The following is a 26,816-nucleotide window of genomic DNA, read 5'->3' as shown; positions in this document are numbered from 1 at the left end:
TAAAATATGTAATTTATGTCCCTAGAATACCTGACGGTACTCCCTGCATGTTGGGCCTCTGTATGTGGCCAGGCTGTGAAAAAGTCTCACACATGTGGGCGGTATCACCATGCCTCTTAAAAAATACCTTTTAATGTCTACTTTCCAAAAAGGGGTAATTTGGGGGATATTTGTACTGTCCTGGCTTGTTAGGGCCCTTTCACATGGGCGGATCAGTAATGATCCGCTCCGTGTGTCCGCAAAAGCTCAGCGGGGATCCTCCGTAAAATCCCCGTTGAGCTGGCAGCTGACAGGATGGTCCCCGCACACTGTACAGGGACCGCCCTGTCTTTCCTTCGATCTCCCCAATGGGGGATCGGATGAACATGGACCGTATGTCCGCGTTCATCCGATCCGGCAGACGGAAGAAAAATAGGATTTTCTTCCGTCCAAAAAATCTGATCTTTCCGGAGGCGGACGATTACGCGTGTCAGCGGATGGTCATCCGCTGACACCTGCAATCACATAGGGACCAATGTATGTCCCGTTTTCATCCGCAACGGATGGATGAAAATGCGGACATATGGTCCGCATGTCTGAAAGGGCCCTTAGGGTCTCAAGAAAAGGCTGTCAGTACATCAGGTGTGATCAATTTTCAGAGATTGGCACCATAGCTTTTAGACTCTATAACTTTCACAAACAGAAACTAGTATACACTGATTTATTTATTTGTTTTACCAAAGATATGTAGCAATATGTTGGCCAAAATTGATGGAGAAAAATTACTAATTAGCTAAATTTTATAACAGAAACTAAGAAAATGCTTTTTAAAAAGAAAATTCACAGTTTTCTTCATTTATAGGGCAAAAAAAAAATAGTGGTGATTAAATACCACCAAAAGAAAGCTCTATTTGTGTGACAAAAATGTCATATGGGTACAGTGTTGCATGACTGAGTAATTGTCATTCAAAATGTGAGAGAGCTGAAAATTGGCCTGGTTAGAAAGGGGGTATAAGGGCCCAGTGGGCAAGTGGTTAAAGTATGTTGTAAAATAACAGACTTATTGAATGGATCACCAGGTGAAAATTCAGGAAAGAAGCCTAAAAAAAGAAAAGTAATGCAGCCATCTTATCTAAGGCCTCGTACACACGGGCAAGAATCTCGTCAGGAAAAAAACGTTGTTTTTCTCGACGACATTCTTGGCAAGAATCTCTTGCCGCCCGAGTGTACACACTGACATTTTCAAAAGAACCGCGGTTCTCTTGAAAGGCAAGAACGCAGTGATGTCATTGCGTACTACGAGCATGCGCTGCCGTCGCGCCATCTTGCTTCACCCTACCTTTGCCGTGGAAGCTACAAAGTCATTTTGAGCATGCGTGAGTTTCCACGGCGACAAGTAAGTATACACACTCTCGGGTTTCTCGTCGGGAAACAGGCCGACAAGAATCTCGACGAGAAAAAAGAGCGCTTTTCTCGTTGAGATTCTGGCCAGATTTCCTGGCGAGAAACCTGAAAGCTTTGTACACACAAACAATTTTCTCGGCAAGAAAGCTCTGCCAGCAGTTTTCTTGCTGGTTTTTGCAGAGAAAACCGGTTGTGTGTACGAGGCCTTAGACTTGGTAAGCTGCAATTTATTACATTTTTGTTTTTGGATTTATGCCACTTACATTTTTATGATGACATTGTGTTGATTTTAATCATCCAATTATTTTCTTTGCACTTGTTTGGATATTCTTTGCAAAATAATTTTTCACCTTAGTCACTATGATGAGTCATTGGTTAAATACCCATATATGGGACTTTTTTTGTACTGAGAATTAAAAAAAAATATTAGGTCAATTATTGACAGTGGAAGGCTTTATCTTTGCATTTACCACCTAGAAGCACATGTCTACTATGCCTAATGGTCCTGGTTCTAAAACCCTTTCTGGGTATAGGTATACTCTAGACATAAGTTGGGTGGCAGAATTTATACCCATCCAATAAATATCAGCTTGGGTATCAATCCAGAGGTTTTTATGTGTGTGGTCATTGCGTGACCCTTCCTGGACCAAATGTCCTAGTGGGGAAGGATTAGAAATTCTCATAGATGTTTGTTGCTATCTGCAGCCCGGTTGTGGAAATTGATCATCACTCTCTTCTTGGCTTCCATTTTAAGAAGTAAGGGAAACACCATTTATTTAGTAGAGTGGAAATGGTTAAAACTTCTGTCAGTTTTTTTTTTTACTGCTGTTTGTATTACTACTGGGGAGATTTCCCTTACTTTCTGTGTGGGCCCTGGGATTTATTGCTTCAAACGTCAGGTCCCTAGAAGTTGAAAATGAATTTCTTTTCTTTGGTTAGTCACATACATTTATCTCCATGGTTGCGAAGGCTGACTTACATTTTTAGACTTTCTGGAGTTAGGTATGTGCATGAGGTCTTCTCTAGTGAACCTTGGAAAGCCCTTGAGTGTACTGCACTCTGTCATTAAGACGCATATTGACAGATTGTAAACAACACTGACCAGCTATAGTGGATGCTGAAGACAGAGAACTTGGATATACAAGTGTCTTGTGTCCAATGTACTTTTCGAAAATTTGAGATGCTGATTCGTTTTCCAAGTATTCAGGCATATGATTTGCTCATCGTGTTGAGTCAGTGAAAACTAATATTGAACCTGGACTCCTTGATAACCTGGAACCCTGTTCACTTCAAATATTATATGACTTGTGTGCAGTCCCGGGGGAAGAGATCTCTTTGTGTAGCATGGCTGGTATGAATGGAAACATTAGAACTCATAGAATTGAAAAACTATGCAAATCAGGAGACATTGCAGTAGTGAGCCCTGTTATATACAAATATAACAGTAGCCCTGTTATATTTGAATTATAGAGCTTGACAAAAACTTTAGTTGTGTGTATTTTGTATGCAAATAATCCCTGGAGTGCTCTGACTCTTATGCCGCGTACACACGACCGTTATTCATGTCATGGAAAAAAACTAAGTTTTTCTTGACGTGATTCCTCTCAAGCCTGCCCACACACGATCGTGATAAAGAATGCTCGAGCAAAGCGCGGTGACGTACAACACGTACGGCTTCTGAGCATGCGTTTTTTTCCCCTGTCGTTAAAGCGTACACACGACCGTTTTTCACGCCGAGAAAAACAACGTAAAAAACGTAGAGAAAAAATAGAGCAGGTTCTACATTTTTAATGGCCATTTTTCTCGTCAAGAAAAATGCTCTGGAGCCTACACACCATTTTTCACAACCAATTTAAAAAATTGCATTTTTCTCATCATGAAAAACGGTTGCGTGTACGCGGCATTATAGTGTAATATCTTGCTAGTGGTGTTAATGTGCTGTTTTTTGATGGGACTGGTTAAGGGAAATAAATTAGGGATTATATGAATGAGATAACATCCTTGTCCCATTTACTGGCCCATTATAAATAACCAGTAATAATTATGAAAAAAATTCCCACTGAAACTGAAAATGCAACTGAACATTGGATTATGAACTTTTCTTTCTCTTTGTACACATACTATAACCAACAGTTTCCTTTGCATTGACAATTATAAATAAATATTTGCCTGTTGGTTGAAAGTATCCTGCCTATCCAGTAGATGACTTCTGTGATGAATATCCCTCATAGTTATCTAAGGTGTTAGTCATCCTATGAAAATCACAAGTATCATATAATAGAGTTTGGTATTAAATAACAATGTTTCCCAGCCTCTGGATAATTACTTGTAGCCACTAAAGCTGTGCATTGTCTAAGCGTCACCTTTATATTGTCTAGTTATGATCTCTCATTGTTTTATGTTCCTGCTGTGTGCTACTTGTAGTGATGACATTTCACATCCTGGGAATGACTGTTCTGTGTGTTACTTAACTTAAAGATCCAGTGAGCAGCACTGAAAATATCAGAGATAATTACACGTGTGCTTTAGAACATTGAGAGACTCTATAGTAGTTTTGTATATATATCTTCTTTATTTATGTTCAGGACTAAAAAAATCTAAAGAATAATTTAAATGTTTTTAATTTTAATTAGTAAATGTGAATTATTGCAATTTTTTTTTCTATTAACTGCTTTGTTGAAAGTGCACTCTTTACAGAACAGGGTAGCTAACTTACTAATGGCAAATCTAAAAAAATATGATGTACCGTATTTATCGACGTATAACACGCACAGGCATATAACACGCACCCTAACTTTAAAGCGGAGGTTCACCCTAAAACATCTATATACCATTAAATCCAGCATACTTCCAACATGTACAGTATGCTGGTATTTTTTTTTTCGCTGTACATACCGTTTTATAGTTCTTTTTTTTTTTTCTCACTCCCGCGGGGAATAGGCGTTCCTATGAAGAGGCGTGGATGATTGACGTGCGGATAAGGCGCGTCACGCGTTCCAAAAATAGCCGAACTGGGACTCGGCTATATACGGCGCCTGCGCAGTCAGCTCTGCACGGCTCCTAGTCTATGCGCAGTATAGAGCCGAGTCCCAGTCCGGTTATTTTCGGAATGCGTGACGCTCCTAATCCGCACGTCAATCATCTACGCCTCTTCATAGGAACGCCTATTCCCCACGGGAGTGAGAAAAGAAAAAGAACTATAAAACGGTATGTACAGCGAAAAAAATAAAATACCAGCATACTGTACATGTCGGAAGTATGCTGGATTTAATGGTATATAGATGTTTTTTAGGGTGAACCTCCGCTTTAAGAGGAAGTTTCAGGAAAAAAAAATTCCACAGCCCCCTGCGTATAACACGCAGGCACAGTTTAACCTCCATTTTCAGGGTAAAAAAGTGAGTGTTATACGCGCCAATAAATACAGTATATATATTTCAACTTCCTTTAAACAGACCAAGCTGTGCAGCAAAAGTGGGGGTTATAGGGACAAACCATTTAACATTGATGGGTGCTTATTTGGTCAGCTTCTGTTCCTTTAGTTAGTCATTTATGTGAAGTCCATCTAAATCTACTGGTCTATCTAAGGCCGTCTATACATTGAGCGAATTGTTGCAGGAAAGAAATTAGCTTGATTCCCCCATCAACACAGACAGTGCTGACAGGGGAATCCCTCCTGCTGGGCCATTGTCTTCTCCCAGTTGGGGCGGGCAGGGGAAGCCGTCTCTGCTGGAATAAGACAGTGATTATCACTAATTGCTATAGCAGCCACTTTTGATAATTGCAAGAGAACCTGACAGGCTGGTTGTACTCAAGTTTATTAATTGATCAACTTGATCAACTTGATACATGCAACCTGCCCATTAACGGTTCAAATCTTGGCCGGTTCCTGTTGAAATTTGAACTGTTTATGGCCAATTAACACTAACTTCTACAGTGCTGCTGTCCATGGGGGTCTTTGTTGCTCCTCCATAGATAGAGGAGCCACACTTGGACAGCCTTGTGCTACTGGTCAGATCACCAGATAACAGCAAAGGAAAAAAATAAAAACAGAAAATGAATGAACCTACCACATCTAAAGACTGGTAAGCTGCAACATATTAAAGTTCTGTTTTGGGGTTTAGATACGCTTTAGCAGTGACACATTTTCCTCCCTGTATGGCACTGTATAGAGTTCACATCGAGACACAATTATAGTGAGAAAAACTACCGCGGTGCCCTCTCTTTATAAAACTCAAAAACATTGTTATTGGTGTCCCTAGAATTAAATGCTTATTAACTAAAACAACGTTTTTTTATGCAAAAAATACAAAATGTATTCAGCCATCGGTTTTAAACATATGTATACTTATAAATAAATAAATAAAATTAGCCCAAAATCATTATAGTTAATATGTTTTGGGTCACTTATATTTGGTGGCCAGAACGTTTTTTTTTGGAAAGAGATAGGCTTTGCATGTACCATTGGCCTTATTTATTAACCACTTAAGACCCGGACCATCATGCAGGTAAAGGACCTGGCCCCTTTTAGCGATTCGGCACTGCATCGCTTTAACTGACAATTGCGCGGTCGTGCGACGTGGCTCCCAAACAAAATTGGCGTCCTTTCTTTCCCACAAATAGATCTTTCTTTTGGTGGTATTTGATCACCTCTGCGTTTTTTATTTTTTGCGCTATAAACAAAAAGAGAGCGACAGTTTTAAAAAAAATTCTATATTTTTTACTTTTTGCTATAATAAATATCCCCCAAAAGTATATAAAAAAAATGTTTCCTCAGTTTAGGCCGATACATATTTTTCTACATATTTTTGGTGATAAAAAATGCAATAAGCGTTTATTGATTGGTTTGCGCAAAAGTTATAGCGTTTACAAAATAGGGGATAGTTTTATGGCATTTTTATTAATATTTTTTTGGGACTGTGATATTATGGCGGACACATCGGACACTTTTGACACATTTTTGGGACCATTGTCATTTTCACAGCGAAAAAGTGCTATAAAAATGCACTGATTACTGTGAAAATGACAATGGCAGTGAAGGGGTTAAGTGTGCCCTAAGAGCCACAGAGAAGAACGGAGAAGGTGTCGCGCGACCCACGGCTGGACACTTAAAGGGCAACGTACCTGTACGTGCCTGTGCCCAGCCGTGCCATTCTGCCGACATATACTGACGTTAGGCAGTCCTTAAGTGGTTAAGGTAGGGGTCTCCAAACTTTCTATACAAAGGGCCAGTTTACTATCCTTCAGACTTTAGGGAGATGGACTGTGGCCATTTGGAGTGGAAAATTTCCTGCATCAGTTGAAGTAAACAATGACTCATCTTTGGTGTCAGTGAGAGGAATTGTACTGCATTGTTGATGTCATTGGGAGAAACTGTGCCCCATCGTTGGTGTCATTGGAAAACAATTGTGCCTCATCATGGTATCATTGGCAGAAATGGACCTCCATCATTGGTGTCATTGGGCCCGTTGTTGGTGCTAGTGGGATGAACTATGGCCCTTTGTTGATGTCAGTGAATAAAATACTGCCCCAAGGGCCAGATAAAAGCAAGCAAAGGGGCTGCATCTGACCCCTGGTTCGCAGTTTGGAGACCACAGAAACCCATATAAACCATACAGTAACATACTTTTTATAGCTTGGGTCCCTCTGAGCTGATAAAAGATGAAATGTAATTGGGTCTTGCTCTTATAGCCAAAGCATTACTTAGACACTACTTTATGAAATAAATCTGTTTGAGGGAACAGACGGTAATATGTTATGCTAAGTGAATCAGCCAGACCAGTTCATGAATGTCCCTAATAACTCCTCTATATTTTCCTTAGAATACTGACACTGTGTTGGTCCAATTCCTCCCTCTTACAAATTTGACTCATACAGGAAAATGAACAGTGGAAAAAGAAGGAAAAATTAAGCTTAAGTGGACTGCAATAAGAAGGCAATGAACATATAATTTAAGTAAAATAATTTATAGAGTTGTTTTGGAACTCAGTAAGTAGACCAGGAAATGAAATATGTAGCCAGACAAATAGCGAATTTGTTAGAAAAATGTTAAACAAGGGGAAGTTATTAATGGCAAATACAGCTGCTTAGAGGTAAAATGTTATTATACAGGTAGAACATTATGGGTCTGATCCAACACCCTTCCATGGAGAAGAAGAACGTTTGAAAAGTACCAAATGTTGTCATTTGGCAGAAAATTACTTAAGCCTCATACATTCGATCAGACTTCCAACTGACTTTTCTGTGGATTTTGCTCTGAATGGGCATTGGCCATGAACTTGGTATGCATACACATGGCAGGACTTTTTCAGCCAACAAACACGAACGTAATAGGTGTACTGCACGGTTTTTCTGCTCTTTACCGCTACCCTTTGGGCAACTTCTGCTATTGTTGTCTGATCTTTAGCATTGGTTCTGAGCATGCGTTTGTACTTTGGACTTTAGTCCAATGGACTTGTGTATACACGATTGGATTAGCCGACGTAGGACATTTGTTGCCGGAAAGTTTGCACAGCGAACATTTGTCCGATAAAAAACACAAAAAGTTGGGAGGAGGGGGAAGAGGAGGGGGAAGGGGAAGAGGAGGGGGAAGGGGAAGAGGAGGGGGAGGAGGGAGCAGGGGAAGAGGAGGGGAAGAGGAGGAGAGTGGGGCGGGGGGGAGGGTTACCCACAGCCAAGCGAGGACCCCAATACAATCAGAATCATAAAGGGTTAGTCCATGGTCCCCACACACGCTCAAACTTCAGAGGACATCCTCTGTTCAGGTGTGTCAGTTTATACAGAGGCAAAACAGCATTAACCGCATCCATCCATGCCCCCACCGTGGGGGGGGGGGGGCCTGGAGGTCCATTTGAACAGAATCACCTTTTTGGCATAGAAAAATAGCAGAGACATTAGCAGCTTGGTATACCTAGGCCTCTGCTCATCATCCTGTACCCCCAGCAGAGCCAGCTCTGGAGAAACCGGGACATCCAGGTGGAGTTGGACATTAATGGTCTCAAAAACTGCGGACCAATAATCCGAGAGCCTGGGACAGGCCCAGAACATGTGGATATAGGTACCCTCTGGAGAACAACATCGCGGGCAGAACATGTAGAATTCTACTCATATCAGTCCCTGCCTACAGAGCCAGAAATAATTTATATAAATAAGTTATATAAAGCTTAACCCTAACCCTTATATACAACAATCCCCAACCTTAAGCTAACAAGGGCTATTTATAAAGGTTTTCACACAACTTTCTACAGGGATTCCCACATTTTTCCAGTTGAATTCAATCAGAAAATTGTGGGAAAACTGGGAACCTTTATAAATAGACCCCTTAATGACTTAAGTTATTTGTACCTAAGCAGTACCCTACAAAAATGAACAACTTGGATAGAATTTCTCCTGACAAATAGCAGTGCATTTCCTGTGCCTATAGCCCTAAATCATTTAAGGCACTGCTGCTCCTGTCTGCTACTCTTATACCATTTGGCGTGAGATTCGATGATTTCATTGTGCTCCTTCATATGTCACTGGTACAATAACATTTTTTTTTAATTTTTTGGGAAGGGTTGGGAGTTGCTTTCATAATTTTATACAGTTACTTTCTTAATTTTATACAGGCGATAACACAGTGATAACACAGTTTATTACTTTTTCTTGTTTGACAGTAGCCTAGCCATTCATCCTGGAGCTCAACATAAACCGTTTTTGAGGTTTAATTACTGTATTTATCCAAAGTGGGTATTACCTAGATGTTGCCTACCTACCAGATTGAAATTTACTGTCGCGACACCCGGAATTTACTGGCGCAGTTACGTTTTTACTGGCATTTCACAAAAGTTACTAGATTACATTTTTAGGTGCAAATTTCAGTATTTAGGCTACAAACAAGTACGCTAGGCAAATAGAAATGTGATTTAAGGTAGATATTAAGGTAAAAAAACATATTTTTGTTATTTTCGATATAATAAGGGCAAATTATTTAGTCACATATCCCCCTGCCTCCATCCCCCTCTGCCACCAACTCCCCCTGCCTTCACCCCCCTTTGCGGTACCACCTTCTCCCCCTGCCTCCAATCTCCCTCTATCTCCAATCTCCCCATGCCTCCAATCTCCCCCAGGCCCCCTGCCTCCATTGTCCCCTGCCTCCATCCCCCTCTGCGGTGCCACCAACAACCCCTGTCTCCATCCCCACCCTCTGCGATGCCACCAACCCCTCTGCTGTGTCACCAACACCCCCTGCCTCCAATCACCCCCTGCCTCCAATCACCCCCTGCCACTAACACCCCCTGCCTCCAATCTCCCCAAGGCCCCCTGCCTCCAATCACCCCCTGCCTCCATCCGCTTCTGCGGTGCCACCAACAACACCTCTCTCCATCCCCCACCCTCTGCGGTGCCACCATCCCCCTCTGCGGTGCCACCAACACCCCCTGCCTCCAATCACCCCCTGCCACTAACAACCCCTGCCTCCAATCTCCCCCTGCCTCCAATCTTCCCCTGCCTCCATTGCCCCCTGCCTCCAATCTTCATGCGCAGTTCCAAGCAGAACCGATATCCGCTATTTTTACTGGCACATTCCCGTAACCACAGACATTTACGAACGGGGGAAAAAAGTGCCAGTTTTTACGGACTGTCCGTAAAAATACAGACGGTTGGCAATAGTGCCTAGATGTGATATTCTTAAAAGTTCTAGTCTTGTATTTCATATTTACCTGCAGATAAATGATTTAGTAATATAATATAGTGTTAACTTGTGCTTTTTGTTTGGTCCAGAGGAGATCTGCACGCTGGTGATTGCTGAGACCTTCCCAGAAGATGCAGGAACCTTCACTTGCACAGCAAGAAATGACTATGGATCAGTGACCTGTAGTGCGCAGGTCACCGTGCTTTCTGGTATGTCATTGGTGTGATGTCTGCTATGGTTTCCTGACAGTGATATCCTTGTCTGTTTTATTTATGGTAATGCTTCATCCATCAAGGTGTCATCCATCAAGATCTCTGCTGCAACAAAGTGTTTATGTCAAATACACAAAACTAATGAGGTAGAACAACGAGTATTACTGATAAATTGTTTCCTTGACAAGAATGGTTTCTAGTGTGAAGGGCTATGACGAAGCTGGCTACAAGTCCACTGCAGAGTGTAATATTTAAATTAAAAAAAAATTCATACCTACAGAGTATTGTTCTGAAATGGTTGGTTCCATGGCTGTAGATAATACAAGTGGATTCTTGTAATGCAAATCTACTTTATTATAGTTTAGTTAGTTAAAGTGTTTTTCTCTTTTAGATTTGGATAGAATAAACAAATAGCATAAATCCTATTGGGTTTTTACCATTATCTGGGGCTTAATTAGAGAGATTTCCTCATACTTACTGTCATATAGAGAAAAAAGAGGAAGTGAGGGCAAATATGGAATGGCAACACGTATTGAAGTAAAAAGATGACAAGGATTCTGTCCTTCTGCTCTATGGAAAAATATTTTGTCTGTTATGCTATTGGAGCGTTTCCTTACTTCCTGTTGGCTGGACATACCATATATTTAAAAAATGTAACATTGTAATATGCCTAACAATGTGGAGCATACACTGCATATACAATACCTTGAAAAAGTATTCATACCCCTAAACATTTTCCAGATTTTTTCATGTTACAACAAAAAACATAAATGTATTTTATTGGAATCATATGTGATAGACCAACACAAAGTGGCACATACCGGTAATTGTTAAAGTGGTTGTAAACCCTTATTTTTCACTTTTACCTACAGGTAAGCCTATAATACGGCTCACCTGTAGGTATAAAGAATATCTCCTAAACCTGTACGGTTTAGGAGATATTCCCCTCGCAATGCGCCGCTGATTGCAGCGGCGCATGCGCAGGAGGAATCCACAGCGAAAGATCCGGCAGCCGCCGGAGTGACGTCATCGCCGCTCCAGTCAATCACAGCGCTGGAGCAGCGATACCCGGAAGACACGCCGGAGCAAGATGACATCTCGCTCGGCGTGGACCAGGTAAGTGCTACACACCTCGTTCTGAGGTAAGTATTTCATAATGAGCTATTATGCGGTGCATACTAGCTGGATATGCCTTTTGCCTTGCAGGTTTAAAAAAAAAAAAAAATGATATATGCGGTTTACAACCGCTTTAAGTGGATTACATATTTGATCACCTCTGCGGTTTTTTTTTGCACTATAAACAAAAAGAGAGCGTAAATTTTGAATTTTTTTTTATATTTTTACTTTTACTTTTTGCTATAATAAATATGCCCAAAATATAGATAACAAAAAAAAATGTCATCAGTTTAGGCCTGAAAAATCGCAATAAGCGTTTATTGATTGGTTTACACAAAAGTTATAGCGTCTACAAAATAGAGGATTTTTATTAATATTTTTCTTTCTACTAGTAATGGCAGTGATTTTTATCATGACTGCGACATTATGGTGGACACATTGGACACTTTTGACACCATTTTGGGACCATTGTCATTTTTACAGCGATCAGTGCTATAAAAATGCACTGATTACTGTAAAAATGACACTGGCAGTGAAGGGGTTAACCTGTAGGGGGTGCTGAAGGGATTAAGTGTGTCCTAGGGAGTTAGGGGCGTGGCTACAAGTGACACGTCACTAATCGCTGTTCCCGATGAAAGGAATAGACGATCAGTGACGGGGAAGAACGGGGAGATGTTGTGTTTACACTGACATCTCCCTGTTCCTCAGCTCTTTGACCCGATTGCGGGACACCGGCGGACAACAATTCCGTGGATCCCGCGGCAAATTAAAGGGAATGCACCTCTACGCCCATTTGCCCAGCCGTGCCATTCTGTCGACGTAAATAGGCATGCGCTGGTCAGCAAGTGGTTAATCAGAGAAGCAGCCAAGAGGCCCATGGTAACTCTGGAGGAGCTGCAGAGATCCACAGCTCAGGTGGGAGAATCTGTACACAGGATAACTATAAGGCCTAGTACACATGACCGAGGAACTCGTTGTAAATGAAACGTCGTTTTCCTCGACGAGTTCCTTGTTAGGCTTGTTGAGAATCTTGACAAGCTTTCTTTGCGTACACACTGTCAAGACAAAATCTCGTCGTTCTCAAATGCGGTGACGTAAAACACGTACGACGGCACTATAAAGGGGAAGTTTGATTCCACTGGCGCCACCCTTCTGAGCATGTGCGGGTTTCTAAGCATACACACGAACGTGTTTCTCGTCGAAAACCAGCCCGATGAGGAACACAAGGAAATTGAGACTTCCAACGAGGAAAAAGAGAACTTGTTCTCTTTTTTTCTCATCGAGTTCCACGACAGTTTTCTCGATGAAAAACATACACACGACCGTTTTCCTCAGCAAGAAAGCTCTGCCACCAAGTTTCTTGATGGATTATGTCGAGGAAAACGGTTGTGTGTACGAGGCCTCAGTCGTGCACTGCACAAATCTAGCCTTTATGGAAGAGTGTCAAGAAGAAAGCCATTGTTGAAAGAAAGTCATAAGAATTACAATTTGCAGTTTGTGAGAAGCCATGTGGAGGAAACAGCAAACATGTGGAAGAAGGTGCTCTGATCAGATGAGACCAAAATAAAAATTTTAAGCCTAAACGCAAAATGTTGTGTGTGGCGAAAAACTAACACTGCACATAACCCTGAACACACCATTCCGCCCGTGAAATATAGTGGTGGCAGCATCATGTTGTGGGCATGCTTTCCCTCAACAGGGACAGGAAAGCTGGTTAGAGTTGATGGGAAGATGGATGAAGCCAAAAACAGGGCAATCTTAGAAGAAAACATGTAAGGCCTCGTACAGACGACCGAACATGTCTGCTGAAACCGGTCCGCAGACTAGTTTCAGCAGACATGTTCGGTCGTCTGTATGGCCGAGCGGACATTTGTCCACCCGACCGTTTTCGAGCGGACAAATGTTTCTTAGCATGCTAAGAAACATGTCCGCTGGAAACCTGTCCGTCGGACATGTTCGGTCGTCTGTACAGACTCACCGTACATGTGCGATCGGCCGCCATCCCTTGCATGCGTCGAATCACTTTGACGCATGCGTGGAAGCATTGAACTTCCAGGGCCGCGCACGTCGCGCGTCATCGTCGCGGCCACGTCGCCGCGGATGGTGTACGTGCGGATTTCTGTCTGATGGTGTGTACAACCATCAGACAGAAATCTCCGGCCGGACATGTCCGCTGAAAACGGCCCGGCGGACCGATTTCAGCGAACAGTCCGGTCGTCTGTACGAGGCCTTAGAGTGTGCAAAAGATTTGAGGCTGGGGAGGAGGTTCACCTTCCAGCAGGACAACGACCCTAAACATACAGCCTGAGCTACAATGGATTGGTTTAGATCAAAGCATATTCATGTGTTAGAATGGCCCAGTCAAAATCTAGACCTAATTCCAATTGAGAATCTGTGACAAGACTTGAAAAATTGCTCTTCACAGACGCTCTCCAACCAAGAGCTATTTTGCAAAGAAGAATGGGCAAAAATGTCACTCTCTAGGTGTACAAAGCTGCTAAAGACATCCCCAAATAGACTTCCAACTGTAATAGCAGTGAAAGGTGGTTCTACAAAGTATTGACATAAGGGGGGCTGAATAAAAATGCACCCCACACTTTTCAAATATTTAGTTGTAAAAAATTGATAAAATGTGGAATGTTTTAAGGGGTATGAATATCTTTTCAAGGCACTGTAAGGTCAAGTTAAAATTGTCAGTATTTATTACTATACAGTTCACTTTCAAGTTTTAAAATACTTTTTTATATGTCATGCCTGTTCTCAAACTGGTCTAGGCATTGCTGATAAGGGAAAGCATAGAATTACAAACATCGTAAATGATTTTGTTTACTATTTGGGTGCATTCTCTTTCAATGGCCACTCGTAAATTGGTTGAAATGCAGAGTTTTTTTTTACCTTATTGCATTCTATGCAGTAAGGTATAATACCTTCTGCGTGCAGCTCCCCCGCCCTCCAAATACAAACCTGAGCCCGATCTGGATCCAGCGATGTGCACTAGACCTGAGGCTCTCTTGGCTCTCACCCTCCTCATTGGCTCAGATACAACAGCAGGAGCCATTTCTGTCAATCACAGCCAGTGAGGAGGGAGAGGGGGGTCAAACCCTGCTCTGTGTGTCTTATGGACACACAGAGTGGAGCTTGGGAGTGAGCATGCACAAGTGCCCCCCATAGCAAGCGGCTTGCAATGGTGGTACTTAGCGAGGAGGAGGAGCCAGGGGTGCTGGTAGGGGACCCAAGAAGTGGAGGATCGTTGCTGCTCTGTGCAAAACTATTGCGCAGCGCAGGTAAGTATAACATGCTTGTTATTTTAAGAGAAAAAGACTAGCCTTTATAATCATTTTAATTCATCAACAGTTGCCGGTTTTGTAGAACAACTTTTGGAAATCGCCATAAGAAAAATTCCGGTGGTGTGAGATCTGATGAATGCGGAGGGTATTCTACTGAACCTCTTAGCCCAATCCATCTGTTTGGCAGATTCTCATCAAGCTAGGCCCTGGCATCACAATGGGCATCCCATCTTGTTGTCCTGAGCTAAAAATGGTTCTTGAATATGTGGCATGACAGTTTCCAGCAGCCAGTTCAGTGAATGTGGTATAACTTCTGATCTGAGTGAAATGGAATAGAAGACTACTTGTGATTTCAACTTCAGCGGAACTGCAAATAATAGCATGGTTTGGCCTTAGGGAGAGTTAGGCCAGCTGGTATTTGCTTTAAACAGCCTAAAACAGTCTATAAATACAATATTCTTGTTGGGTTCAGATTGGCAGGCATCTTCTATGGTTTCTCACATAGAGATTTTGCTTTATAACATATTCTCTTCACTGGGATCGATTTACCTCTATGCATTCACAGAATTTATCTAAATTTGATAGTAAAGAACGTAGGATAGACAATATCTGTTACATGACAAACAGACTGGAAGGGAAAGCTTGCAATTTTTTTTAGCAAAGTGTTTGACTGTTTTACTGGATTATTACTGGAACACAGGAAATGTTCTGGAATGCATCCATGTTGTTTTAAGGTGAATCATATTTTTTACCTTGGGCTCTTTGTTTTCTCTCTCACAGCAAATAATGAGCGGACCAGAAGCGATGTGTCAAGTGGAGAGATTAGTGGTTATGATTTCCAGAAGCATTTGTCTCCTTCTCCTATAGCAGCTAAAAGTAGTGGCCTTGAAATGCCATCAAAGAAAACTCTGGAGTGTTTTCAGCCCAGCAATCTGGCGTCAAAACCAACCCTAGAAAGAAGTAATCTGCAACTAAATACTTTGGAGCGGAAAACCAATGGTGTACACAGTAATAATAGTTTCAATGGAGTTAACAGCAATCAAGATAGCAACTATTCCACTCCCACCTCACCTAGCACATTGGCTTCACCTACCAAAGAGCCTCCACCAGTGCCTTTCAAGCCCAAACTGTGAGTACCACCTCTAATTTTGTACATTAGAGGATAGTGAGTTGTAAGAGAGAGATGTAATGGTGTGGGGGAACCCGGTATGCTTTTTGTTCCAGCTGTCTCAATAATCCATCTCTGCTCCCCATTCAAAAGCACAGAGAGCCTTTAGCCAGAGTTGGAGCTATTTATCACAGTGGTCCACATGGCATTTGTGGTACTTGGGAACCTAATGATGTATTTTCCTATGCTGCTCCTGCTTCTTGCATTTTCTGCGTGTCATGCTTAACAGGTAGCATTGACAGCATTGTGTATACTGATTGCTGCCTGCTTCTTAACTCTATATAAAGTATATAAAGGCTATGTATATACTTCCGTTTTGCAGTGACAAGAACAGAGCGATCAATGAGATACTGACAATTCAGAAAGAGCAGCTTCAATACATGTATTAAAAATGATCACCTATAAAATCAGAGGTAGGCAACCTGGGGCCCTCCAACTACATTTCCCATGAGGCATTGCAAGGCTGGCAGTTACAATTACTGCCAGAGGCATGATGGGACTTGTATTTCTGCAACAGCTGGAGGGCCCCAGGTTACCATACCCTGTATAAAACGATACGACATGACGCACTGATCATTTATGATATGATTTAATGCCTTGTACACACGACCGGTTTTCACGACGAGAAAACTGCCATTTTTTATATTGGTCGTGTGTATGCTCCCTAGCAATTTTCTCGACGAAAAAACTGCCTGCAAAAAAAATTGAAACCAGCTCTCTTTTTTCTTGTCGGGTTTCCCGTCAGTCTTTTTCTCGTCGCGAAAAACGGTCGTGTGTATGCTTTTCCGAGGGGAAAAGAACATGCATGCTCAGAATCAAGTATGAGACGGAAGCGCTCGTTCTGGTAAAACTAGCGTTGGGAATGGAGATATCACATTCGTCACGCTGTAACGGAATGAAAAGCGCAAAAACTGATAAGCGCAATTCGTCTCTCACCAAACTTTTACTAACACGAGGATCAGCAAAAGCAGCCCAAAGGGTGGCGTCATTTGAAAGGAACTTCCCCATTTATAGTCCCGTCGTACGTGTTGTCTGTCACTGCGCTTTGATCGGACGTTTTTTTTGCATGAACGTGTGTATGCAAGTCAGGCTGGAGAGTAATCACGTCGGGAAAAACGATGGCTTTTTGCACGTCAGGAAAAACAATGGTGTGTACAAGGCATCAGAATTTGCACTGAATCAAAAATCTTGGGTTTACCTGTATTCAGCTGTTCCTATGAGGCCTCGTACACACGACCAAGTTTCTCGGCAGAATTCAGCCAGAAACTCGATCAGAGCCGTATTCTGCCGAGAAACCCGGTGGTGTGTACACTTTTGGCCAAGGAAGCCGACGAGGATCTCGTCGGGCCAAATAGAGAACATGTTCTCTATTTCCTCGTTGTTCAATGGGAAATTTCAGCTTGGCGACTTCACAAGGAACTCGACGAGCAAAACGATGTGTTTCGCCCGTCGAGTTCCTCAGTCGTGTTTACGAGGCCTAAGTCATTGCAAAGCAACAAAGTTGCTTAGTGACTATCCCAGGTTTCATTTGGCATAGTTGCAGCAAACTGAGTAATCTATCATTAGATATTGTAGTAAGGATAGTGTGCTCATTTTGTTATGTGTTTTTTTTTTTTGTGCTTCTTGTACCATGTTGTTGATACTCATAAAACATTAGATCATTTGTACAAGTTTATGTTTACTGAAGCCGCAGCATTCATTTGCAAGAGAAAGTGTTCTAAGACAAACCAGCGTCTTTCTAGTGTTTGGATGCATTTAAGATTTCTCAGGCCATTGGCTGCCAATAAAGTATAACTGTGATGACAGAAATATGAGGACTGTTATTGCTGACCTTGTTGCTTGACTGTCATGTCAATCAAACAGCTTCGGTACTTTCTGAGTCACTGACCCCAGAACAGGCATGCATCAACCAGAGTCAGAACTACTGATCTGTATACTTGTTCCAGGTCAGTGACGGCATTTCCAATGCAGTGGCATGCACTGTATTTCTCTTGGCACAATTTTTTCTTTAAGGATGTTGGTTAAAAGGTAGCTCCCTACCAGAGAGAAAAGGTAAGAAAGACATCTCATTATTGGGAAAATCATCAATGCCTGAAGCCTTCCATGACTTTAAGTTTAATGTGGCCAACTTTTTTAACTATCACCCATACCGGAAAATCCCTGAGAGCAATACCAAGCACTTTTGACACTTTCTGATTGCTCATTCTCACTTAGCTCTTACACTACGCAATTGTCTCATACAATTTGAATTAGTGGCATCATTTCATGTACCAAGCAGATCAATTCCGCTGATTTTCAGTGTGAGCAGCAAGTATGGATAATTGAGGCGAATATTCACATCATTTTTTATATGAACTGATTCTCAACTCCTTTAAATCAGCCTCATTGTAGAGTGTTATAAGAGCTACATGGCCAAGAAAAGTCTGTGAATGTTCACCATACCACTTTGGGATATACCATTTCCTCTGTACCACCTCCTACTGCAGCTCTCTATAGACACAAATTATTACTGTGCTTTCCTGGGTTTCTTCTCTCATTTTTTACCAGATTGAAGACATTGGGGCAGATCCTCGTACAGCGGCGCATTTATGCGCCGGGCGTAGCATATCTAAGATACACTACGCCGCCGTAACTTTTTTTTTTTAAATCCTGAAAGAATCTGTGCCGTAAGTTAAGGCGGCGTAGTGTATCTTTGCCGGCGTAATGGCGCCTAATTCAAATGGATGTAATGGGGGCATGGTTTATGTAAATACGTTGTGACCCGACGTAAACAACGTTTTTTTTTAACTGCGCGGGCGCCATCCGTGGGGGTATCCCAGTGCGCATGCTCGAAATTAACCCGAAACAAGCCAATGCTTCAGACAGTGACGTCATTCTACGCAAATCCCTATTCGCGAACGACTTACGCAAACGACGTAAAAATTTCAAAATTCTACGCGGGAACGACGGCCATACTTAACATTAGGTACGCCTCATAACATCAGCTTTAACTATACGCTGGAAAAAGCCGAACGAAAAAGACGTAAAAAAATGCGCCGGCCGGACGTACGTTCGTGGATCGCCGTAAATAGCTAATTTGCATACTCAACGAGGATTTTGACGGAAACGCCACCTAGCGTCCGCCGAAAAATTGCATCTAAGATCCGACGGCATACTAAGACATACGCCTGCCGGATCTATCCCAGATGCCGTTGTATCTTGTTTTGTGGATACAAAACAAAGATACGACGTGGGAAAATTTAAAATTACGCCGGCGTATCAAGAGATACGCCCGCGTAATGCTTTTGTGGATCTGCCCCAAAATCTGAACTTAACGAAAGCTGAAAGGCGATGGAATACCAGTTTATGTAAATTTACCCCAAACAGCTTCTTGTTATTTTATGCTATCATTAATATGGAATCCAATAATAATATTTATAGTGATGTTCTCATTAATGTATGAGAGTCATATTTACACTAACAACATAAATCAATGAAATTAAGTTACCAAAACAAAAATAACTACATACAAATATAAAATTGATTGTATAAAATTCCCTCTGACAGATGCTATTCAAATTTTGGGGGCGGGGGATGCTGATTTTTTCACTCTTCATTACTGTTTATTTAGTGAAAGGAAATTAAAGAGACTAACCGGAGAAGCTCTTTGCAAGTCTTTAAATCAAAGCCATAGCAGAATTTGCAAATTCATCATTTTTATTAATGTTTTTTTTTTTTTAAACCGTGTTGAGGAAAAGCAGACTAAAGCATCCCCCTTCTGTGTTTCTTGCTTCACAAGTTAGTGTCAGCCATGTCAAGGCTTTTATAGCAGGTTTTATTGTCAGTCTAGAGCAGAGGTTCATAACCCTTCTCAGTCTGGGAGCCAGCGTTCAGGCTTGCGGTTTAGTTTTGAATTAATAATTCATTTCCTTTTACTTACTTTTCTGTTTTCTGGAAGTTAAATGTAAACTATGCTCAAGAAATGTTCTTTTCCCTATGGAAGACAATGATTAAGTAGAATTTCTATATAAACAGTAGTAAGTTACAACCACTGGTGCTAAAGCAAGGGGAATGAGCCTTGGCTCTAAGCAGGCAAGGGAATCTTAAAGGTAGCTGATACTGCAGAAGAACCCTTCAACTAGAAGAAAGACAGAGAATAGAAGGTCGAATATTTAGGATACATTCCACCCTTGTGACATCTGGGCATGTAGCAGTGGTCTGGGCTTTGTGGTAAAGCATCAGCCAAGATGTCCATATTAACCTGACCAGAAGCCATTTGGAACATGCATGCAATGTGCAATAAAATATCAGATTCAAGCCCCATGTTCCATTTACCCAAAGGCCCCACGTTATGTTGTAACTGTATCACTTGTGCGGATAAGGAATGGTACCAGTCCTTATGAGGAGACTCTCTCTAAATTCTAGATGTCTCTGACACTCAACCCAGAGCACAGTATTCTAGCATCCAGTTGGCCTTGCTGCCCACCTCTGGCTGAGGGATCTATAAAAACTGTACATAAAAGAACGCCCAACGCAGATCTCCAACAGATCAACCAGGCCTGGTAACACCCTTCCAGATGGAACAAAATGATGAAGTTCTGCAGATGATACACATTTTAAGGGTACCCCTCTTGTCTGATTAAGAGGTGTACCCTTTGAATCATGTAAATGCCTGCAAAAAATCAAGAGAACCGTCAGCTCTTAAGGAACAATTCTAAAAGGTGAGTATTATGCAATGACTTTCTGAGCCTCTTACCAGATTTCCAATTCACTTATGCCAAATGGGTCCAAAAAAACTGTCAAAATCACCAATTGTGTGTCTTCTGGTTTATTCACCAAATATGTTCAACTCATCAAGCCCAAAAGAAACTTATATAGTGTAGTATTTTATAAATAAATGGAAACAAACATCTATTTTGTGCTCACATGTGACTATACCAACATCAGTACACCACCAGTGATAAAGTGCTCCACCTGCCATGTGTGCAGCCTCTTACCAAAAAATCAAATTAAAACCGTATATATTTATTTTCCAGGTAGACTAGCAGATCAACAACCCTTGGTGTTCCCCCTGGTAATTGGAAATCAGGAAAATGCTAATCTTTTAGAATTGTTCTTAAAACGCTGAACATTCTCTTGAATTTTTGAATGGAGTATGCCAGTGGGCATTGGTGGTCTGTTCAGTTGCTTGGGAGACTCTGGGAGGCACTTGTGCGCTAGTGGACTCATTAAATTTGTCTGCAGAACTCAGGGACATCAGTTTAGTCTATCTGGAGGGGCGTTACCTGTTCTGGTTGATCTGTTGGAGATTTGTGTTGAGCTTGAAGCTCTGTGTGTTTTGCGAGTACAATTCTTTTTATCACCTAATAAAAGGTGTCCTGGTAATGCACAAAGCTGGTACGTCCATGTAATGTTGTGTCAGAACTGTGATAGGGTGGGTCTAGTGTACATAGAGGGCACCTGTAAACACAGCAGTAGTCAAGGCTGTACTAGAGCCTGCCCTTAATAACATAAGCATATAGAGAATCTGGCTGCTACCCTTTACATTATAAACATTATTCTGGAATATCTATTGCATGTTTTGTATAGTGCGTTCATTTGGCATAAATTTGACCAATCAAATTCTAGCAGTCATTTTTTTGTGATGGTTTATAAATTAAAGCAAATCTGCACATTGCCTATTCAGTTGAAAGCAACTACTGTGCTTTATTTCCCCTCATCTTCCACCCCCAGCAGCACATAGTCACTTTATCTTTACTCAACTGCTACCCAATTCAGCACCATTGGGCTGAGGTACAAAGGAGATGTGGGACTCTCTAAATGAGGCTGTGCTGGGCCAGTCATAGTGATGAGGTGGGAACAGGGCTGTTGCGACAGGACAGGCAAACCAAGCAATTGCTTGGGGCCCCAAGCTGGCCTGCTGCCCCCCCCCCTTGCAACACTCTCGCCGCTGCACGGGAGGAGGAAGGAAGATGAGAACTAAGATGTCATATTCGACAGCAGCACCCCCCGCTTCTGAACTTGAAATGAAAACAAAAAAACAAATGCCGATCTCCATTTTGCTTGGGGCCCCCAAATTCCTTCAAATGGTGCTGGGTGGGAAGCAAGAAGAATGCAAGTATATTCATTATGTAGATGATCCTGTTGCTTTACCTCTGCATATGCAAAGCAAAGATCATCCAGTAAGCTATTATGGAAAACAAATGGTTTTCTTTCAAACATTATTAAAATGTACAGTACATATATATTTTATAAAATTCCATTTTACTTTTGAGGCAAAGAAAGAGTAATCACATCATCTTTTACCCTGCTTATTATACAACTGAAATAGCTAGACTTGTCTTTGCTGGCTTAAACAGTGCAATGCATTTGTTCTTCAGTCCAAGGAGATGTCTTCATTTCCATTCTCTCTTTATTGTTTTAGATGGTTTTATGAAAGTAGACAAAACATCTTTTCAGTTCTAGTAAAGAGTTTCAAAGCTACATATGAGATCATTCTCCATTCTCCATGTGTGTTCATATTAGTCTGTCACTATTAATGATGTTTCTCATTTGAAGAGATTATTTAATTGGTTGTGTCACCTAAAGCCGCGTACACACGACTGTTTTTCATGACGAGAAAAATGCCATTTTTTTAATTGGTCGTTAAAAACTGTCGTGTGTAGGCTCCAGAGCATTTTTCTCATCCAGAAAAATGGGCATTAAAAATTTAGAACCTACTCTATTTTTTCTCGTCTTTTTGACGTCGTCGTTTTTCTCGACGTGAAAAACGGTCGTGTGTACGCTTTAACGATGGGGAAAAAAACATGCAAGTTATGAGACGGGAAATTAGCATAATCAGCCCAAAGGGTGGCGCCATTCGAATTGAACTTCCCCTTTATAGTGCCATCGTACGTGTTGTACTCTATGGCACATGTGTCAAACACAACGCTCGTGGGCCGAATGCAGCCCACCAGGCCATGTTATGTGCCTTGTACCTCTTCTGCAGCACCCCCCTTGTCTAAGCAGTCAGCAGCAGAGAGGAGGACAGAACTGCTGCTACAGATCCTGTGCCTTTCTGTGCAGCCGCAGCACCCCCTGCCTCTGTCCCCCCTTGTCTCAGCATTTAGCAGACCCCGTCAGCTGACTCGAGACCTCATATGGATCTCTTCCAGACCTGCACGTTCTGCTTCTTAGCTCCACCCCCAACTTCTTCCTGGCAGCAGCACAAGTTAAGGGGGGTGGGACCCGAGAAGACATGGATCCGGGCTGCTGTGAGCAAAACCATTGCACAGAGCACGTAAATATAACATGTTTGTTATTTAAAAAAAAATACTTTAATATCATTTTAAAGCTGAAGGTAACACTAAACCCATTTTATTCTAAATTTGTAAATAATATACAATGAAATTGTATAATGAAATGCACAGCTCCTGACAACCTCCTCACAGCTCCCAGCAGACAACTACAGGAGCAAATTGCTCCCCTTCCTCTACAACCAAGTTCAGGGATACAACATGGATTGGGAAGGACCCAGGGGTAGTGACAAGGGCAGCATGAGGATCAGTGTTATAATAGCAAATATTCACTATTGTAACGTACCTATGTGGACTCGATTCACAGTGCTTGGCACCCTGAGCCCACCCTATTTTGAAGCCTATTAGAGCCTCTGGCATAAATCAGGTGCTTAAAAAAAAAAAAAAAACATTGGAATCCATGCATCTGGTGTCCTGCATAGGGGTCGGATGCATGGATAATGGATGGGCCGCCCCTGGGTGTAGGCCTTTTATGTACCTTCCGAAGCCTAGCTAAAATACTCCTAGAGATGGAATCATTCTGTCCTGCCTTGTTGTTAGGATGTCGCTATGATACTCTCAGCTATTACTGCTCACCCCCCCACTCTCACAGGAGCGAGCTCTCAAACTCCCCCACATGTGTTATCTACTCTCTGAATCAGCTGGGAGGACAGGATGATCCCATATCTGGGAGTATTTTAGCTAGGCTGAAATGGCCTACACTTATAGCAAGGGCATTTATTTAATTATGGTCAAAGCTGCACAGTTTGTTTTTATTTACAGGTGCCCCTTACCTGCATAGGCAGTTTTTTTTTGTAAGACTCCTTTCACACTGGTGCAGTTTGCAGGCGCTGTTGCGCTAGCAATAGCGCCTGCAAACTGACCTGAAACAGTGGCTGCTGTTTCTTCAGTGTAAAAGCCAGAGAGCTTTCACACTGGAGCGGTGCTCTGGCAGGACGGAAAAAAAGTCCTGCTAGCCGCATCTTTGGAGCGCCGCAAAATTAGCGGTAATTAATGGTAAATTCACACCTCCCGCCCCAGTGTGAAAGGGGCCTTAAAGGTGAACTAACACTTTAAGCTCTCTTATAGAGTTTGGTGCTTCATGAGTAATTGCCTTTATTATGCTGACTATTGGTCTACTATAAACTCCACTTTCCTCTAGCCTATAGCCAGGCTTCCAAGTTTTAATTACATCATCTGTCCGATACAATATTGCTTTTGCAGAATAACTCCGTTCGCAGTAGCTTTCTATGTTGAAGGTCACTGAGTTTATAATTCACTATTCTGAAATCATTAGGGTTCTTCCCTGTGTGAACATTTTTTATGATGTGGAATATTGTCTGAGGTAAAATAGTTCTGTTTAGAACACAGACATTACTCAGACTCTGATATAAATCATAGTGAACATGAGGAGACCAAAGCGGGACCTGTCCAAGTCTTATTTCTAACCACATAACTGAGGTCCAAGCCAGAAGGGCTGCCAGTGAAGCTCAACAAACAACCAAACTTGAGTTCTCAGGATATATCATCATTACAGACTTGGCTTAATGCTTGACAAAGACAGAGCCTGATGTCTTAGACAGGAATGTGGTTATTCTGAACAAAGAAGAGAAAAGAAACAAAGAACAAGCCTAATCAGTACTTGTTTCTAAAATCATTTGCAGCACATTCTCCTAATTAAGAGTAGTGGCGTTATAGTTTAGAGATAAGCATGTATGACATATTTATCAGACTCAGACTATACTAAGTATATCCTTTAATATTTAGAGAGATAATCCTGGTCCTCCCATTCTCCATGCTGGTAGGTTAATAGATCGTGCCAAAATTGGTCCTAGTATATGCATTAGGGGTCTTTGATTGTAAGCTTTTTGAGGAAAGGGACTGATGTGAATGTACTGTATGTACAGGCATACCCCACTTTTAAGTACACAATGGGGTAAGCACAAAATTAGGTTCACTTCTGCCTAGAAACCAATGAGCTTCTAACCCTGTGCTGAGGGCAGCACAGTGGTGCAGTGAGTAGCACTTTCGCCTAGCAGCAAAAGGGTTGCTGGTTCGAATCCCAACCACAACACCATCTGCTTGGAGTTTGCATGTTCTCCCTGTGCCTGCGTGGGTTTCCTCCGGGTACTCCGGTTTCCAAAGACATGCTGGTAGGTAAATTGGATCTTGTCCAAATTGGCCCAGTATATATATGTATCTGTGTGTATGACTGTGTGTCCCAAGCGTGTCACGATCCTACGGGGTAAAAATGACCACACCAGCCAAGCAGTCTCTGGCTGGAAAAAGTGCCCAGAGGCGATTCAGTTCGCATGAGTAGCGCTATACAAGTCATTCATTCATTCATTCAACCCCAGCTTGTTCAATTAAGCCTGGTAATAAAACCCGGAAGCCCATTGGTTTCTGTGCAGAAGTGAGCCTGATTTCGCGCTTTCCATCCTTAGTAAATAAACCCCTTTGTGTACTTAAAGCGGAGTTCCAGCCTTTTTTGATGTTTATTAAAAGTCAGCAGCTACAAAAAGCATAGCTGCTGGCTTTTAATAAACATACACTTACCTGCTCCACTGTCCAGCGACGCGACGCACGGAGCTCCGCTCTACTCCCCCCTCTCCGCCGGCGCCTCCATCCTAACTGTGGGCACCCAGCCGTGAGAGCTTTCGGCTTTACGGCCAGGCACTCACTGCGCATGCACAAGCGGCGCTGCACTACCTGATTGGACAGGCTGGGGCTGTCAAAAGGCGATATGACGTATCACCCTAGCGGTCCCTGGGCCGAAGGAGGAAGTGGGACAGGAAGTCCCACTCCTCCTGAAGCCCCCACTCCCCCCCCAAAAAAATTACATGCCAAATGTGGCATGTAAGGGGGTGAGGAGGGGATTAAGCGGAAGTTCCACTTTTGGGTGGAACTCCGCTTTAAAAGTTGGGTATGCCTGTAACCTGTTGCATAAATTGTCAACTCTATAAAAATGGTGTATAAAAAACTGCGCTAGAAAAGACAATAAGCAGCAACACAATGTAGGATACAAACAAAACTATAATGCAAGTGAAGTTTGCGCTCTAATTAAATGATGTGAAAGACCAGAAACAACTATAACTGATATAGTCCTCAGATATTGATACCAAGGAGTGAACAAAAAAATATATAAATAAAGTGAAATATATATATATATATATATTAAAAATTTTGGAATAATTAGTCATAAAAAAACCTGTGAAGAAAATTTGTGGCAAAAGAACCTAAATAAGTGATAAGTAGTAATATCAGCACATACAAGTGATATATGAAATAATAAAACCACCAAAAAATCAACGATAAATGTGCACATGGATAAATATACAAATGAATATAAATCCTACAGAAGCAAAAAGATCAAAAATTGTCCATATAGAGCAGGCATGTCCAAAGTCCGATCACGGCCCGCGGCCCGGTTTTGAACGGCCCGCCTGGTTATCTACACATATATATCTTTTGTGGCCCCCGACTATCTTCCAGCGCCGGGGCCACAAAAGATATATATACCGTATTTATCGGCATATAACACAAACTTTTGTGCGTGTTATAAGCCGATCCCCGCTGCCTGTCAGGTGAGCGAGCGCCGCCGTAATAGCCTGAGCCAAGTGTACTGTGTACTCGGCTAGGCTTGGCTCCGCTCATAGTCCCGCCCAGTCCCGCCATTGGACGTGTGTTGTGTCCATCATAGAAGCCGGGCCAAGGGGCGGGACTGCGAGA

The 26,816-nt window shown here is 42.1% G+C and overlaps 1 protein-coding gene across 3 annotated transcripts in view; it reads left to right on the top strand.

Annotated features, from left to right (window-relative positions):
- The window catches only part of PALLD (palladin, cytoskeletal associated protein), a 478,084-nt gene that overhangs the window by 233,188 nt on the left and 218,080 nt on the right, over window positions 1-26,816 (top strand). For all 3 annotated transcript variants that reach the window (XM_040333029.1, XM_040333039.1, XM_040333047.1), the window contains 2 exons: window positions 10,141-10,260; window positions 15,447-15,795. In XM_040333029.1, the coding sequence (XP_040188963.1) occupies window positions 10,141-10,260; window positions 15,447-15,795 (469 nt within the window). The remainder of the gene's footprint in view (window positions 1-10,140; window positions 10,261-15,446; window positions 15,796-26,816) is intronic.

This window comes from Rana temporaria, chromosome 1 (assembly GCF_905171775.1).
Source record: "Rana temporaria chromosome 1, aRanTem1.1, whole genome shotgun sequence".
NCBI lineage: Eukaryota > Metazoa > Chordata > Amphibia > Anura > Ranidae > Rana > Rana temporaria.
The sequence above is the reverse complement of the archived record's forward strand: the minus strand, read 5'-3'. Positions and strand labels throughout refer to the sequence as shown.